This window comes from Phyllostomus discolor, chromosome 3, assembly GCF_004126475.2.
Source record: "Phyllostomus discolor isolate MPI-MPIP mPhyDis1 chromosome 3, mPhyDis1.pri.v3, whole genome shotgun sequence".
In the NCBI taxonomy this organism is placed as follows: Eukaryota; Metazoa; Chordata; class Mammalia; order Chiroptera; family Phyllostomidae; genus Phyllostomus; species Phyllostomus discolor.
In genome coordinates, this window is record NC_040905.2 from 153,709,135 (window position 1) to 153,725,674 (window position 16,540).

At 34.7% G+C, this 16,540-nt stretch overlaps 1 protein-coding gene across 8 annotated transcripts in view; it reads left to right on the forward strand.

The window, feature by feature from the left end:
* The window catches only part of NFIB (nuclear factor I B), a 234,490-nt gene that overhangs the window by 196,956 nt on the left and 20,994 nt on the right, over nt 1-16,540 (forward strand). For 4 of the 8 annotated variants that reach the window (XM_028526353.2, XM_028526360.2, XM_036021590.1 and 1 more), the window contains exons 8-10: nt 231-415; nt 4,415-4,580; nt 7,710-7,792. In XM_028526353.2, the coding sequence (XP_028382154.1) occupies nt 231-415; nt 4,415-4,580; nt 7,710-7,792 (434 nt within the window). The remainder of the gene's footprint in view (nt 1-230; nt 416-4,414; nt 4,581-7,709; nt 7,793-16,540) is intronic. The other 4 variants (XM_028526369.2, XM_036021591.1, XM_028526379.2 and 1 more) reach the window with 2 other exon arrangements.

Here is a 16,540-nt window from a genome sequence, read left to right on the forward strand (position 1 = left end):
GATCTAGAAGGCAAAATTGTTAATTCCCTATAATGGGGGCTGTGTCTGTGTGTGCTTAGCAGTAATGACATTGAGAATAAAAGACTAACTGCTATTTTAGGAGTTTAGTTAAATCATGGGGAGAAAATGAATAACAGTCATTTTTATAGTTTCACAGCATTCTTTGAGATCAGTGTGGAGTGTTCAAGAAACAGCTAACGAGGCCATCTTTCCTTTTCTGTCTTCTGCAGTCATCTCAACTCGAACTCCACCTCCGCCCTCACCGCTGCCATTTCCAACACAGGCTATTCTTCCTCCAGCCCCGTCAAGCTACTTTTCTCATCCAACAATCAGATATCCTCCCCACCTGAATCCTCAGGATACTCTGAAGAACTATGTACCTTCTTATGACCCATCCAGTCCACAAACCAGCCAGGTAAACATGAGAGAGCAAATAAGATTAGAGCCTAAGGGAGATGGAACAGGTCTAACTCTAAAGACATGGAGCTTACTCAGTTATGTCTGGCAGAACAACAAGCTTTCAAAATCCATCTTCAGAAAGTGTCTTGGTGACTCAATAAGTTTTTATTTAAAGGTGGCTGAATGACAGGTAGGAAGTGTGTTGCCCCAAAGGGGTACATTTGTGAAGATGTTTTTGGTTTGATGTTTTTGGATTTTTATTGACTGAAGAGAAAGTTTATGCAGAAAGTGCATGGACAAAAAAGCTCTGAGCTGGAGTTCACACCTCTGGAATACCTGGCTTGACACAGAGACAAAGTGCTTATTTCAGGCAGGAGCAAGGTATGCGCTAAAATAAACACACACAAAAGAACTTACAGTTGTATTTATAGACTAACTATTAGGTATTAAAATAAGCTTTGGTAATGTAAACATTCTCAGTGTTTGATGACTACTTGAATATTCTTTGCACAGACATGACTATATTTAATAATGAGTGACATTACCAGAAGTGTCTCTTTTTTTTGTAAACATTGTGCAGCGGTTTTAGGGACTCATTGTATAAGTGTAGTGACTCATGTGCCTTTCTCACTCCCCAAACATGTGGTTTCTTCTATGGAGAGGTTGTTTCATAGAGATTTGGGATCAGAAGATTTTCCACAATCAAGTAGACGGTCTTTGTGCCAAAGCTGGGTCTGTCAATAATCGTAATATCCAAAATCTGTAATGTGATTCTGATCGTATGGTCTGGTACTTGGCTCTGCTGTTTGAAACCGAAGACTCCTTATTATACCTCTTAGTGCTCCGAGGGACTTTTGTAAACATTCTGTTACTAATGCTGTTCAGTTCTTAAAATGTTCAGTAAGTAGTATGTGCATATTAATTTGGAGTTGACAAAGAAAGATCTAAAAAACAAACCTTTTGTATAAATTTAATTGGTTAAAATGAAGCAAAATGGTTCTTTCTGAATGTTTTATTTTGAATAACAACTATTCTACCACCATTTGGGTACCTTAAAAGTTACCTGCTCTTTTAGATTCATTGACTAATAATGCTAAGCTAAGTATACCATTCTCAGCTTTTGAATTTGAAGTTAAACTATTTGTATTTTAGAAGAAAATGTCCAAATGGTGTGGCACTTTTAATGACAGTAATACTACTTACTAAGAAAAACAGTAGGATCTTAGTATATCAGGTTAGAAATAAAATTTACTGTTAGAGCATGGATTCAAAAGTCTAAGTTCCATAGAGCATTCTGCTAGACTCAGCTGGGAACAGTGCACACAAGGTCTGATTTTAATTTGTGTAGAATTTCCATGAATAACAAAGTCTAATTAAGACATCCATTAAAAATCCTTAACGTTAATTCAGTGTGGAAAATCTTAGAGTTCCATTGGATTTTTTTTCAACTGATGTCTTAATTAGGCGCTGTTAGGGGAAAAATTATGCAAATTAAAATCAGGCCCTTACTGTTGTGCATTTCTTTAATTATTCAGTGCTTGTTTTACGTATATTTTAATGTTTTTATAAGTTAAGAGGGCATATTAGGTGATAATCTGCCTATATTATTCTCAGTTTTTCTTCATATTTTCAGGGTAAAGATCCAGCTTCTAAAAGAAGCATCTTACTCTCATCTCAATTAACAACAATATCCTCTCTCAGGACTTTGTACCATAGGAGCAATGTACTGAGTAGGATAGTCCTTTCCTAATGCTCTTCAAGTTCATCTTCAGATGCAATGTCTTTTCATATCTATAGTATGAAAGTTCATCTATTTAAGCTTTAAAAGAGAAAGTTTTAGTCTAACTTCATCTGTTTGAAGTAGTAGAAAACTGAAAACAAATAACCCTGTCATTCTTCTGATCCTGAGTTTCAGAAAAGTTGACTGTATTGGTTTGGAAATTCTTTCTTGGTCACTTTTATCATTATTTTTTAAATGAAACATCTGTTGGTTCATGTCAGTTCAATTCCAGTAGATAGCTTACAGAATGGGCAAAGTGATACTGTATTCTCTCAGAACATTTCCTTAACATTATTGTCATTCTTCTGTTCCATGCCCTCAGGTAGGCACTGCCAAACTGTTTTGGTAAACACAATGTACTAAATGCTTTTTACCTCAGAACATACCACTAGGATAGAATGAGACTGTTCTTTCTAGAGTGAGATCTATAAAGCAGTCTTTTGAGATGTTCAAATAAACTTGATAGGTCTGCCTTAGAAGCAGACTTTTTCCCCTTGAAAGGAAAAATTGGTCTTTGTAGTTTACTACAGATTTTTTTGAAGGAACATTATGCCTGCTCTGATGTTTAACTCCACCTCAAAACTAATTAATTTGCATTTCAAGATAGGACTCTTGATATTTACCTTTTTAGCTCTAAAAATGGGGAAACATGAGTAGTTGTTCACCTGGAATCAACTCCCCCACCACCAGTGTCCTCTGGCACTGTGCTGACTTTGATTGTTAAGTCAGGCAACTGAGATGCCTTGTCCTCCCCATGGCAGTTTGGACAGTAATTACATTGCTGCTGCACCCATTAGAGTGAAACAGTCATGCAATTTAATGGAATATTTTAAATAAAATTAGTTTAAAGTTATAACTCTCATAGGCTTCCATAGGGGGAAACTCTGGTCAATTTTCCTGACATAAAGTTAAATACTTAAAATTACTGGTGGTGAATGGTCAGAATATTCAAGTCCATTTCTTTATAGAATAAATGATATGGCCTCTGAAGAACCTAAGTGAAGCCCTAGTTCACATCTCTAAGTTACAGTATTTAAATGTTATTAGCTATTCTTCTCTTTCTCTAAAGAAATGTCTACTTGTAACTTATATGCAGGTATTTAGATAAATATTCTGCTTCATTGCTTTCTTTGCTTTTAGCAGTGCAGATTATTAAGACTAAATATTTGTAGAGAATACTCTCATGGCAAATTGCTATGAACACATGCAGTGGAGAATTGCAACATGAGTGTTAATTAAAAATAGCATGCTCTGTCTAGAAAAATACTTTCAAGTATTTCCTCAAACAGTGTGACCTTTAGGATTTTATATCCTAACATGGATACTATTTTTGTACCTGGGGCTAAAACTCAGATAGTAAAATCTTTTCTATCATTGCCCAGGGCAATTCTCAGTTAATTCCCACAAGTGTCAACAATAAATGTTTTGTATAATTCTCCACACCCAGCAATGGAAAAGTAACTCAAATAACTGTATATTTGATTGCCCTCTGCTTGACTTCAACACATTTTAATTTATTTTGAAAATTTTTTATTTGTAGGTGTAAGGTCAGACCTTACTTTATATCATTGAATGGGTCTGAAATTTTAAATGCTCTAAATATCATTCTGCCTGCTTGTATTAGTAAATCATCAAAAGTTGAGTGGATGTCCTAAGATCTAAATTGCCTAATGTATGTCTGAGTGTAACTGTGTGTGAGCAAGAGAGAGAGGTTTCCTTGCAGAAGAATGGGTCTTGCAGAAATGACTCAGTTTGGTGTGTTCGGTAGGCTAGATATTCTTGTCTTCTTTGTATCAGTGATATTGTCATTTAGGTGAAAATTGTGTTCTGGAAGCCAAAACTGACTCTTGTAGAAGATGAAGAGCAGAGAAGAAACACTGGTTTTAATTCACACTAGCTAGTAATGACTTCTATTTTAGCCTTTGGCTAAGCACTTAAGTCTCTACTTGAGCTTTCTGGATACTAATGAAAGGATCAGTTCTACCTGGCTCTCCAGAATGTTATAAAGACAGTTAACCTGTATCAAGTGCTTTGAAGGTAAAAACTTTCTTTTAAATGCTGCTGCTTCATATTACTACTAACCATGGATCGACCTCTCAGACCCACACTTGACAAGGCATGTGTGGCGACTACGTAGCGTGCAGGGTCCACTTGGCCAAGTATGCTGAGTGGAGTTGTTGGATAAGATGACTGCCTTTTGGATTGTTTCACTGGCATTCTGTTTTTGTTTTGTAGCCTAACAGCAGTGGTCAAGTAGTAGGGAAAGTGCCTGGCCATTTCACTCCTGTCTTGGCACCCTCTCCCCATCCCAGTGCAGTGCGACCTGTGACCCTGACCATGACAGATACTAAACCCATCACTACATCCACTGAAGGTGAGGCAGCTTCACCTACAGCAACCAGTAAGTATTTCTGTAGGAAATGAGAAATGTCCATCAAAGACACCTTTGGATATCTGATCCAGGGTGAAAAACACGGCGACTTTTCCAGCTACCCAACCAGATGGAGATTTCTCATTTACGTGGAACCAGCAGGCATGTGTTTGGCCTGGCAGTTATGTGCTCTCTCTTATCAAATTTAAGTCAGTGCATCATATTTGAAAAGGGAGAAGCTTAATTGTTTGAATAAAGAGCTATAACAAAAATAATGTCATGCCTGCTTGTTCAAGGTATACATTGAAAATGCACTGAATAACATAATGCAGTGTACAAGATTTTTATATCACCCAGAGAGAGATTAGATAATTGTTACTCATTGGAGCATTCCTATAGGAATCAAGCCCCTTCACAAGGCAGACTGAATCAGTGCCTCTATAAGATAATTGCTTGTTTGCATTATTGTAGGCTATGTCCTTGTGAGAAATAGTCACAGAGCATTGGGTACAGAAAATATCTCAGAGCTTAGTATTAGGCACATGTAGGCTACCTGCACTTTCTTTGTTTTTAGCTTAAACACCATTTTTAAAATTATTTTGCCTATCATAGTACGTCAGGTACTGTGCTTTTTAGCACGACCATAACATTTTAAATGTCAGAGATTTAGCCAGTCAATTTACATAGCACATACCAATAACTCAAATCATTCCTTCACTTCTTCACATAGAATACTTGTAAGTTTTTCAATTGGCTTTATCCAAACTACCACCTTCCTAGAATTGCACAGATTGTTAGTGTGGAATGGATGAAGTTCCCGTCAGGAGGAATTAGCAAGCTCTCTGTCCCCTATACATGCTATATCTTAAATTCAGAGCTTCTGTTATCTTAGCTAGAGCAAGAAAATCCCCATGCTCTGGAAATTCCTTTGTGCAATTACAAAGCCAATTGGAGGCACCACTGGCTCTTTCCTCCTCTGCCATTGGAAGAATGTGGTTTTGTTTACTTTTTGGGGTTTTTTTTGTTTGTTTTTGTGTTTTTTTTTAAAGCTACAATGGAACCTACAAGAAAATGGGAGATATTTTGGGTGTACAGTGAATTCAGCATTTATTTCTCAAAATTAATGAGGCCCCAGAAACTAATAAGTTCATATAGGTTTATAGTTTTCATCAATAATTATTAAATAGTAACTAGTTTGTAGATAAAGAGTCCTACACTTGCCTGAATACACAGGTGGATGAGACAGTCAAAAAAGGCTAAAAATTCTTCTGTTATAAAGGTTAGTTATGTGCATTACAGTCACTAAAATAATATATCCAGATTTTAAAAGTGGATGTCTTGGCATTTTTGAACAAACAGGTCAGCAATTCTAATAAAAGAATAGGAAAACAAATATTTTTGTGGAAATAGTTGAAGGCCTATCACAGGATAAATGACCAAAACCAAGTTCCAGAAACTTCTGGTACCTACTCCTTTAGTGATATTTAACAGATAAAATTCAAGGGAAGGTCAGATCCAAATGATTACAGCTCACTTATGGAAGTAAAGTCAGCCTGCTTGTTAATTATTGTTCTTATACTCACACACAGGTTGATCAAAAAGAGACCTGATTTGACAGATAAAATTACAAAATATTCAAAAGATGGTGACATCAGCCCATTTTCCATTCATTAAAGAAATAGAGTGTGTCATTAAAGAAATAGAGTGTGTCATTTTTCTTTCCCAGAAACAAACTTGAAGCTCCAGCTACCCAGGCACTGCTGATAATGAGAAATTGGTTATTGACTTGATAAGTCAGTGCAACTGAAGATAACACAGAGGCCATGGAAACCATCTCATGGCTGAGAAGAACAAGTAGCACAGACTTGGTGCCAACTCTGTAATGGTTAGGCAGCTGCCCGTGCTGTGTGCTGAATTCTAGAGACCTGGGTACTTACTCGGGTCCACTGACTTCACATGGCCCCCCTTCCATGGGCCCTTTGCCCAGGAGTAATACAAAGGTGAATTGTGAGCATCTTCACTATTTTAAAAAGTTAACCTAAAAATGCCTCAGTAGATCAAATGCTGCAGTCCATCACCAGTGAACATGGCAGAATGACTGCACTGGTTTTTAAAAAGCCCTTTTTTTTAAGTTAATGCCTGGGTTCCTCACTAATTGGGGGTTTAAAACCAAACAGTTTAGCTTTTTCAGAACTATCAGTGTATTATAAATGGTGAAAATTCAGTTGTTCTTCTGTTTAATTCAACATGGAACAATGGAATTGTTGAAGGTACATTAGTTCTTTCCCCCTGAAAAAGAATCCAAAATCTTTAGGAATAGGGAGGTTTTTTTGGGGGGGGAGTGTTGGAATTCACTCTTACCAAAATGCACCTGTGCAAATAGCATTTGCAAGGCGAGGCCATATAATTTAAGGAGTATTCACCGTATGTATTTACTACCTGGTAGCCATGTATTTACAAGATGCCATCAACTCCAATCACAAGAAATGGACATTTTGTGATTGTGGAAAAGAATTATTTTGTTTTTTAAAAAAAACATTTCTATCAAAGCTAAGGTCATTTTCATGTTAAATAAAATACTGAGCTAATTCATTCTATATGGTATAATAAAAGCAGGCTTCTTCTTCATATTAGTAATATTAGATTTTCTTTTTTTTTGTGAGACTTTTAAGCAAGACATTTTTCATCCTGTATCATCAAGCACATCTGCTTAAATCCAATCATTAAAAGCTTTCAATTATTCCTGATAGACTTTCAGTCTGCTTTTACATTTAGAATCATAGATCATCATTGATTATTCCATTATTAGACAATTAATATCTGATGAAAAGGCACATCTAGGAAAAGAGCCCTTCTGTTTAGCCAGTCCTTGGTACCCCTGCAAGACTAGCTGGATCATGAAATGTGAGGTGCCCGCACCAAACGTTGGGATATGATTTACTGGATAGGTTTTTGGGGAGGGGGATAAAGTAGTTGATTTGAGGTCAACTACCATTTCTTTTATATCATTCAGTGTTCACTCGGACAAAGGAGAAGAGAAATAGAGACATTTTGTTTTTTGGTTGCAAGTCCCTCTTCTCTGGGTTTCTTTTACATGGACAGGGTGTTCATTCTGATAGTTCACAATTTTTATCTTTGTTTTTGTTCTTCCTTAATCAGCCTACACAGCCTCAGGCACATCTCAAGCCAATCGATATGTGGGACTAAGCCCAAGAGACCCATCCTTCCTACATCAGCAACAGGTGGGCAAGTTTCCCCCAGGTGTGATGGTGTAGCCACGCTTTCGCATTGGTGCTTTCTCCATGCTGCCTCTCAGATCTGGACTCAGAACGGGGCTCACGGGGCTGCTGAGAAACAAATCAATCATTTCACTCTCCAAATTATTTCCTCATTTATCCTTTGTTTCTTGCCTTTCTGAACAGAGTTTCTCAAATTGGCTCAGGAACTTTTCCATCTCTGTGGCAAGTATCGACAACAATCATGAATAACAGTATTTTGGCCAAACAGTAATTTTCTCAGTCTTACTGGCTGTTGAGAATGTACTAGCCTATAGTTTCCAAAGATGAAAATTGAAAACTGATTTAAAAGCCAATTAGAGTAGAAGCAGTACACAATTTGTGTTTTTGAGCTTTCAGATTTTCCAGACGTTTTACACCCCACTTTGGTATTTTAGTCTAAGAAGATGAGTTATGAAGTTAAAATCTCAGGCGACACATCATTCCTATTTTAATAGGTTTAAATTAGTTTACTGATTTCAGATGTGATAAAACACTTTTTTGTTCTGCTTTCTTACATCATGTATGTTTCAAGTAGCATTTTAAATTTCACATCTCATTAATGCTGTAAATTCAATGCAAATGAAGTATTTACCCAGACTGTGTAAATATACAGTCAGTATTAATGGTGGCCTATGAACAAATTAACCACAGTCAAAAGCGTGGACTGCACCCATACAGAAATCCCATGATTCTAGTTATAGGATAACAGAAATAATTCTAACCACTTCAGAACTTAAATATATTTTATGATGCATATTTTGCTGTGCTCAAGTTTTGATAGCAGAGCAATTTGACATTAACAGTGTGCAAAATATTACAGGGGGAAAATAGGCTATAATGAATAAAAAAGAGCTGGCATTAACTAACTTGCTCTTCATTTATAACATATGTGTGAGTCTTTACATGTGTAGTAAGCCTGCACAGGTACTCATGCCCACTTCTTTTATTCTGGGCCTGCCCACCTAGTTTATGCTTACTGTGCCTATCTTAGCCATGCCTCTGTGGAAATCTTGAGTCCTGCCCAGTTGCAGACTAAGGTGCCAGACTGCATATATTAAAGGTCACCACATGCAGAGTTCAGAGAAAATCATAAAGATGATAGCTTATTCAAGATAACTTGACATTTTGCCAGGTTTAAAAAAAGCAAAACAAAACAAAACAAAAGAGTGAGAACTAACTGAAAACATCTGTACACAGTTATGAAAATACCAAGTAATAATTAGTGGTTTTGCCAGCCATTGGCTTTTCAACATAATTCTCCGGAATGCTGCTTTTTTCACCTCTAAAATTGCTGTAATATGAAATGTGTTATAATTACTATAATATGGTTCTATTTGACAAATGTATATGTTCATTGTTTTTTTTTTAAAAACACATGCAGGATTTATAGGTTTAGAAACTTGTTCTTTTAAAAATTATTCCGCATACTTTTAGAAATATTTTTGTCATGGGATTTGCATTATTCTTTATGACACATCTCTAATTTCCAGTTAATTTTTAATTCACAGAAATGTGCCTCCATTATTTAAAACTTTTGCCCCAAACACTTTTAGATTATAACCAATTCCATGTATTTAGAAACAATCTTCTTCTCTCCCTGCCCTAACCCATGGAAGCTTTAATTCTTGTATCACTTAGGACTGACATTAGCACCTCATGGAATTATGATCACAAAAGTTCATTATATAAAAGTTACATCTCTTTTCACATATCCAAGGGTAAATTTAAAAAAATTAGCAACCATCATGAGTCTTAATGTAGGTAGGTTTCTGAGCACATTTTAATTGGAAATATATATATATATATATGTGTGTGTATGTATAAATATATATATATTCCAGAACTTTCTTCATCAAAGACAACCAACTTGTTATTTAAGTGGACAGTGCCAAGTAAGACCCCTTATAATATAAATATGATTTATTTGATCAAATGTGGTTGATATTTATGGACTAAACATTATATAGTCCATAAATATCAACCACATTTTTTTTCTGAAAAAAAAAAAACAACAACCTATATCAGCTTCATAGCTAAAACTATAACATTCAATTTGAAATACAATGCAGAAAGATAATTGTCCTCTATATAATGGAGTTAGTGCTACTTTTTGAATTGAAGAAGCCAGTGTGCCAAATGCATAATGGGCTACAATTTTGAGGCATGAAGAAAATGAATGTATATGTGTATCCTACTATACATGTATATTACTAAACTAAGGCTGTAGTTAAAAACTTACTGCTTTTATACTTTCAAATTTTAGAAGAATCATGGAGATAAAGTTTTACATTTACTATCAGGAACAGAGGGACAGAAATAGTCTAAATGACTCTAGTGGAGTAAAGGTTATTCTTTCTATAACAGAAATGAGATTGATTTACTGTGTCCTTTCATTACTTTACAAAGATTTAAAAGAGACCACTCTTCTAGCAGCAGGTTCTAAATGCATTTGGCTTAAAGTACTCAGTGATGAATGAAAAGGAAAATCAAGGGGTACATGAAATAAAGGTAATCAATCATTTTATATTAGCCAGGAGAAATTCAAAATTAGAAAGGCAATGATTTTAGTCTGAGAGGGCCCTTTTAAACATTCTTCATAGCCTTTAATATACATGACCTCTTAAGAATAAATATTGTCACCAGGTACATTCTTCAGTTCATTGGCGGCTGCTTTATAAAGATGTATCCTTTAGGTTATGAAAAGTATTGATGTGCATTGTTCAGTGCTATTTTTTCTTAGAAAAGAACTTTAATATACCCTACATAAATTAGAGCTAACGATAAATTTAAATTGCTGAATAATTTTGGCTATCATAAAAAAATCTTTCCACAAATGACTCTAAAGCAGAGCTTTCAATATTGAATGCTGGCATTTTTAAATTGAGATGGAAATATTAAAATTAACCCTGTATTCCACTTGGAAGAGTAATACATTCCTATTTGCCAATCTGGATACTAAAAGTATATGTCTTTGTACCCATTAACTTAGTACACATGCAGTTGTTATTAGGAATTAAGCACTTCTGTGTTCCTTTTGATGATAGTTATTACTGATTAATACTGCTTGCTAACTGCCTTAAAATACTAGTTTTTTTTCCGACACAAGAATTTACCCGTCACTGTAAATATATCTCATTTGAATCTAAAAAATAAAATCACACAATCATGAGTAATATTTCAAAAAAGATTCATGGAAAAGAGGTGATAATTTAACATTAAAAACAATTCTAATGAATCATAATAGTCTGCTCGTGCCAGCTGATCAGGACTTTAAACTTTTCCTTTATCTCTTAACACCATATTAAGTGCTATTCAAGGCCTGGAACTAGACTGTCTTTGGGGTGATTGGCTTAGTTCATGCATTCACTATTGGCATGGGGGAAATAAAAATCAGGATTTCAATTGGAGCTTCATTCTTCTTTAACTTTTCTATTGGAAGATGTTGTGGTGGCTTAAAGAACTCGTGGGTCCTGCTTTGGCAAACTGAACTCTTTAGTCACTGCTGAGAAATGTCTTTTTATGATGTGGAATTTTTCAGGAGTGTCAAGACCTCCTCTCTGATGAAACTTCATAGAAGTTTAGTAAAATGCAGTGTTTCATTTCCTCCTACATTTCATGCACATTCATTATGATAAGCAATGAAGGAACTCCATTTTCCAAGTTTTGTCTTTGAGAAAAGGGAAGCTATGTAGCAGAGTGAGGGATGTTGCTTAGAAAATACAGAAATTATTTTACAATCCAGTCTAACAATTTTAGTATAAGTGATGAGTGTGAGACAATTTACTTGAATTAGCACCAATTCCTTATCTGGTCAACCTTATAGTGAATTAGCTAAATTGCAGACCTTCTTTCTTTGCTATCATAGAAAGTTTAGTAATATGAGAGGGTCTAGTTAACTTGATTATCAACATTATATTTGAGTGTAAGGTCATAATAAAAATATAAATCTTTACTGTTTATACATGAATATGACATATAAAAAAACCTTATTGCCAGTTGGAAATAAAAAGTCTGTGACTAAGAAGCTTCTTGTTTGGAAGTAAAAGATTATGATACGAACCAGCTATTGAAGTGCATGTTAACCTATGATACAGAGTTGAGATTTTGGATGACACAGATGGGAGGTCACTTTTGTTTTCCCTAAGTGAGGAAATAAAGTCAATTCAACTAAGTTGGATAAAGTCAATCAAGCTCTAGTTTATGTCACAAGGCTTATTTTCATAATCTCAAAATTATAATATCCTGACTATAGGTCTACTTATTACAGCTAATGAATGAATGGCCTGATGAACTCAGGTCCTGGCATTACTGATCACAATTGCATGGATTTTACTGGTGCTTGAGTTTCAGCATGCTACATCTCTTGCATGACTGTATAATGCTATTATTTCAATTTCAATTACTGGGCTACTTTATATGTTTAACCCTTTTCTGGATATAATTTTGTAACTAGATTTTGAAAGTACTGTTCATTACACTGAAAATTTCTTTTACACCCAATGGTCCTTTAAATAAATTGCTTTCATAGGATTTTTAAAAATTAATATTTTAATTGAAACCTCTGTATAATATTTGTCCTGGCAAATGAAATGGCAAAGTCAAAGTCAGGTACATTAAAACCACTGAAAGGTAGCTTTTTTTTATTAGAGGCAGGCAACTGAAAGGACACAAGTGGACTATCAACAAACTTTTTAATAAAGTCAGGAAGCAGGCTATCAACACTTGGGCTGTTCTTATTGTGTCTGTTATCATAATTGACAGCTTGACGCAAAACTCTATCATATGACTTCTGGGTAGGTATGTAAATGGATAAGAGGTCACTTTTCACATATGCTGGTTGGAAAGGAAACACATTTAAAGGAAGTTTCAGTCAAAATAATGGCTATGCAAATGTTTAGCTTTTGAATTAGTTCTTAAATTTAAAAAAATTTATGGTCTGTCTTTTTTTATTCATTCAGTTACTAGGTAACATATTTGTTATCAAAGGCTAATGTCCATATAAACTACCTAATATAAAAATAAAACTATAATTACTGAAACCTTAAATTTAATAAATAAAATCACAAGGGACTGGTGATCTTTCCTGAAATGTTGAATTTAAAACATCTAAGTTGAATCAGGGAAGTAGAGGAAATTTTAGAGGTTATACCAATAATGTTGTAGCTTTAAGTATTTGGGGGCTGCACATAAAAGGAAATGGTAGGAAAACAACAGTGGCCAGCACACTGGTGTCCTGGGCAAGGACCAGGGATTGGGATTCAGGAGGTTGGTTTTAGTGTTGACACGAACAAGGAATTTCTAACCTTAGGCAAGTCCTTAAAACTTTGCTGTCTTTTATTCTTATTTCGGAAAGCAAAATGAAGACGTTGAACTACCCAGTCTTTAAGTTCCTTGAAACCTTAGACTTTACAAATTAAAATAGCTTCCATCTTAAAAACAAAACTTTCATTTTCTAATCCTTATGATTTATGGTCAGTAATGTTTATTTAGTTCATGGACTATACATATCCACTTAATTCTACTATGCTAATTAAATTAAACATCAAGAAGCATAGGTTTCAGAAATTGACATTAGAAATAACTTGAAGGTACCAAGATGACCTTGAATATCTTTTTTAAAAAATATGTGCTATATGTCCCAACATGTAACATTTTATTCTGATCATTTTACTTGTTTAGCAAGGCAGGCTACATCCTGTTCATTCAAAGCCCCCCACCCCCGTTTTTTTATATCTCCATGGCAGGTAATTACTCATAATAATCAAATAAAATTCTACTAATCCAAGAGTTAAAAGGAAAGTATGAATTGGAGTGTTAATCTTTTTAAGCACCTCCCTCCTCCCTGCCCACCAAAATCTGTTTCCACTGAAGCTATCTGGAGAAATAAGAAACCTAAGAGAACAGAAAATACACCTTTCAAGATATTCCCTTGAGGTCATGGTATACCTAAAAAAAGTGAAAGGCCTGGCTGGCGTAGCTCAGTGGATTGAGCTCGGGCTGGCGAACCAAAGTGTCGCAGGTTCGATTCCCAGTCAGGGTACATGCCTGGTTTGCAGGCCATGACCCCCAGCAACTGCACATTGATGTGTCCCTCTCTCTCTCTCCCTTCCCTCTCTAAAAATAAATAAAATATTTTAAAAAAAGTGAAAAAGGCAAATTTTCCCATGTTGATTATGCTGTTTACAGTTTAATAGTGTGTTAGTTGAACTGAAAGCTGTTGTCATCAAGAGGGACTGTACACCAGACTTTGCTGAGTCTAACAAAGTAGAAGATTTTGCTTACCTTCTTTGTTTTGTTCCCAAAGCTAATGCCAAACATTTAACAAAAGCCCAAGTTCATAACAGTAGAGGGCTCTCATTGAATAACCAATTCTTACTCTGAAATCACGAGCAATATTGATTCTTTATAGCTATCAGCTGTCTGCATATTTGAGTATAGTTAGGAAAGGATAATGATCCAGTTCTTAGGTGTTTCCCTTGTGCAGTTTTTTTAAGAGAAACTGCGTGGTCCTAATCCTTGTCTCTGTGAAACAATCTCAGTCAAATTGGGAGAGGAGCAAGGTTCTCAGCCTAGAGAGCATGGAAGTCCATTCTAAGAGCATATGCAGTGAAATCTTTACCTTCAATTCTCTCTTAGTAATTTGTAGTATTTCAACCTGTTACCTGTTTACTCATAGCTCTTTCAGAGGATAATCTTCCTTATTTCACCTTTTGTTTGCTTTAGAATTCTGGGCATAAATTGTTTGAATATAAATTTACCTTAATTCTGTAAACAATCTAATTTCCTACTAGTAGGTGTATACAAGTTAGATAATTAAAATTATGTATATGAGTGTGCATTTCTGCAAGGATATACATATGATGAGGTCTGTCAAGAGTCTATATTGTTACAGAAATAGAATTACTACCCCTACACATACAAACACAAAAATTGAACAGGCTGAACTTCTAAACTAATCTGCACCTGCTATTTAAGTTTTATTACTACTGGGGGAAAAAAGGTAATTCTTATTTTTGAGGGGAAATACTTGCAAAAACTCATGTTATTAACCTTATAATACCACTCAAAATTAAACTTTTAAAATTTAATTAAAAATAAATTGATAGCTAAATTATGTAATACAGGATAGAACTGAGGAATTACCACACCAAACTCAAATACATTATCACCTATTAGTTTTAACTTATTTAAAGCCTAATGTAAAATTCATTTTTAAAAAAATACTGAATTATTCTAGTACCATGATCAGTTAACAGACCACAAAAAGATGCTTAAATACACCTATTAACACAGTATTAATGTAGAATTCATTTAAAATTTGCTGAGTCAGGACTATCTTGCTCAAACAAGGAACTGATTTTATTAGGAATTAGTTCCCAGGACATCTTGTGAAGAGGTGGTTTTATCTTAATTATTTGTTTCCCCCATCTACAAAATTCCCTTTACATTTTTACTTTATCAGGAGGTTTACTAATTCAAAGATACTTTATGTAAAATTCATAACTAATATATTTTTTAAAACGTGGAGAGGCACTTGCTTAAGCAACATACTTGAAGTAAGTTTTAACATATAAGCGTGCATACACATGCCTCCTCAAATTTTTGAAAATGTTGTTAGTGCCAGCCACATCTAAATAGCTAAGAAACTTCAAATTATATTTTACATTTCTGTAACTGAAAGGAAATTAATTCAATACAAATTAATATCCTGTCAGTTTCGTTGGCTTTTAATTGTTAAATATATTGTGATCATTTTCTATATACTTAAGCATATTTTTTATGTGGGAGAAAATGCTCCTGTTGCGTGGATCTGAAATATGACAATGGCGGCTGCAGCCAGGTTGAATCCCTATGAGACTACTCTCAAGGAAAAGTCCAAAAATATATTGATTGTAAGTGTTCCACATGTGGCCAAAGTTAGCTCACTTGACATTTTTGGGGATGGTAAACAAACAAAAAATTAGCAACATGGACAACAGCATACTGACAATTTACATATACATCCTTCCCAGGAGACATATCATATCATGCCTGCAGTTGTCCGTGAGACTACAAGCCAGTGAATGAGTAATATTTAGGTTCAGCTGGCTTTGTGAAAGTGTCTTCTGAAATCTACTTCAGTCTAACCTAACTGCCCCACAGAAACTAACCAGAAGTTAGTAACTAGCAGAATTATATTGGGCTCTGCCTACATATACTCTTATCTTATTGAGAGTATTTAATTGACTCCAAACTAGAAATTGTCATTCACTAGAGCAGAATCAATAAGTGGCTCCTTTGGTAATCTTTATACAAAATCAAATTTCTTGGATAGTTTTAGGTTATTTGCATAGTACTGATTTTAAAAATGTATATATTTTTGAAATAGACAACTGGGTTACATTTACTGCAGAAAAACAATTTCGGATTGCCCCATCATATTGCATTTGTAATTAGATGACCCAATTTGAGGACATTTTAAACATCTTGCCATATTAAGGTGCTGCCTGTTTGATTTAAAGCTAATCAAGTATGCATTTCCTCCTCTATGCAAGTATTATGATCAATTTAAAGAATATTTTATTCTAATTTACCTTCTTTACTTACTTATGGCTTCTTTATGACATGTATCCTGAGCAGAATCTACATATCTATCAATCTGTTTATCTGTCTACCTGTTTATTCACCTACATTAAGTGGTTTTTTCAGTTCTTTAAATTTTCAAGTTACTTT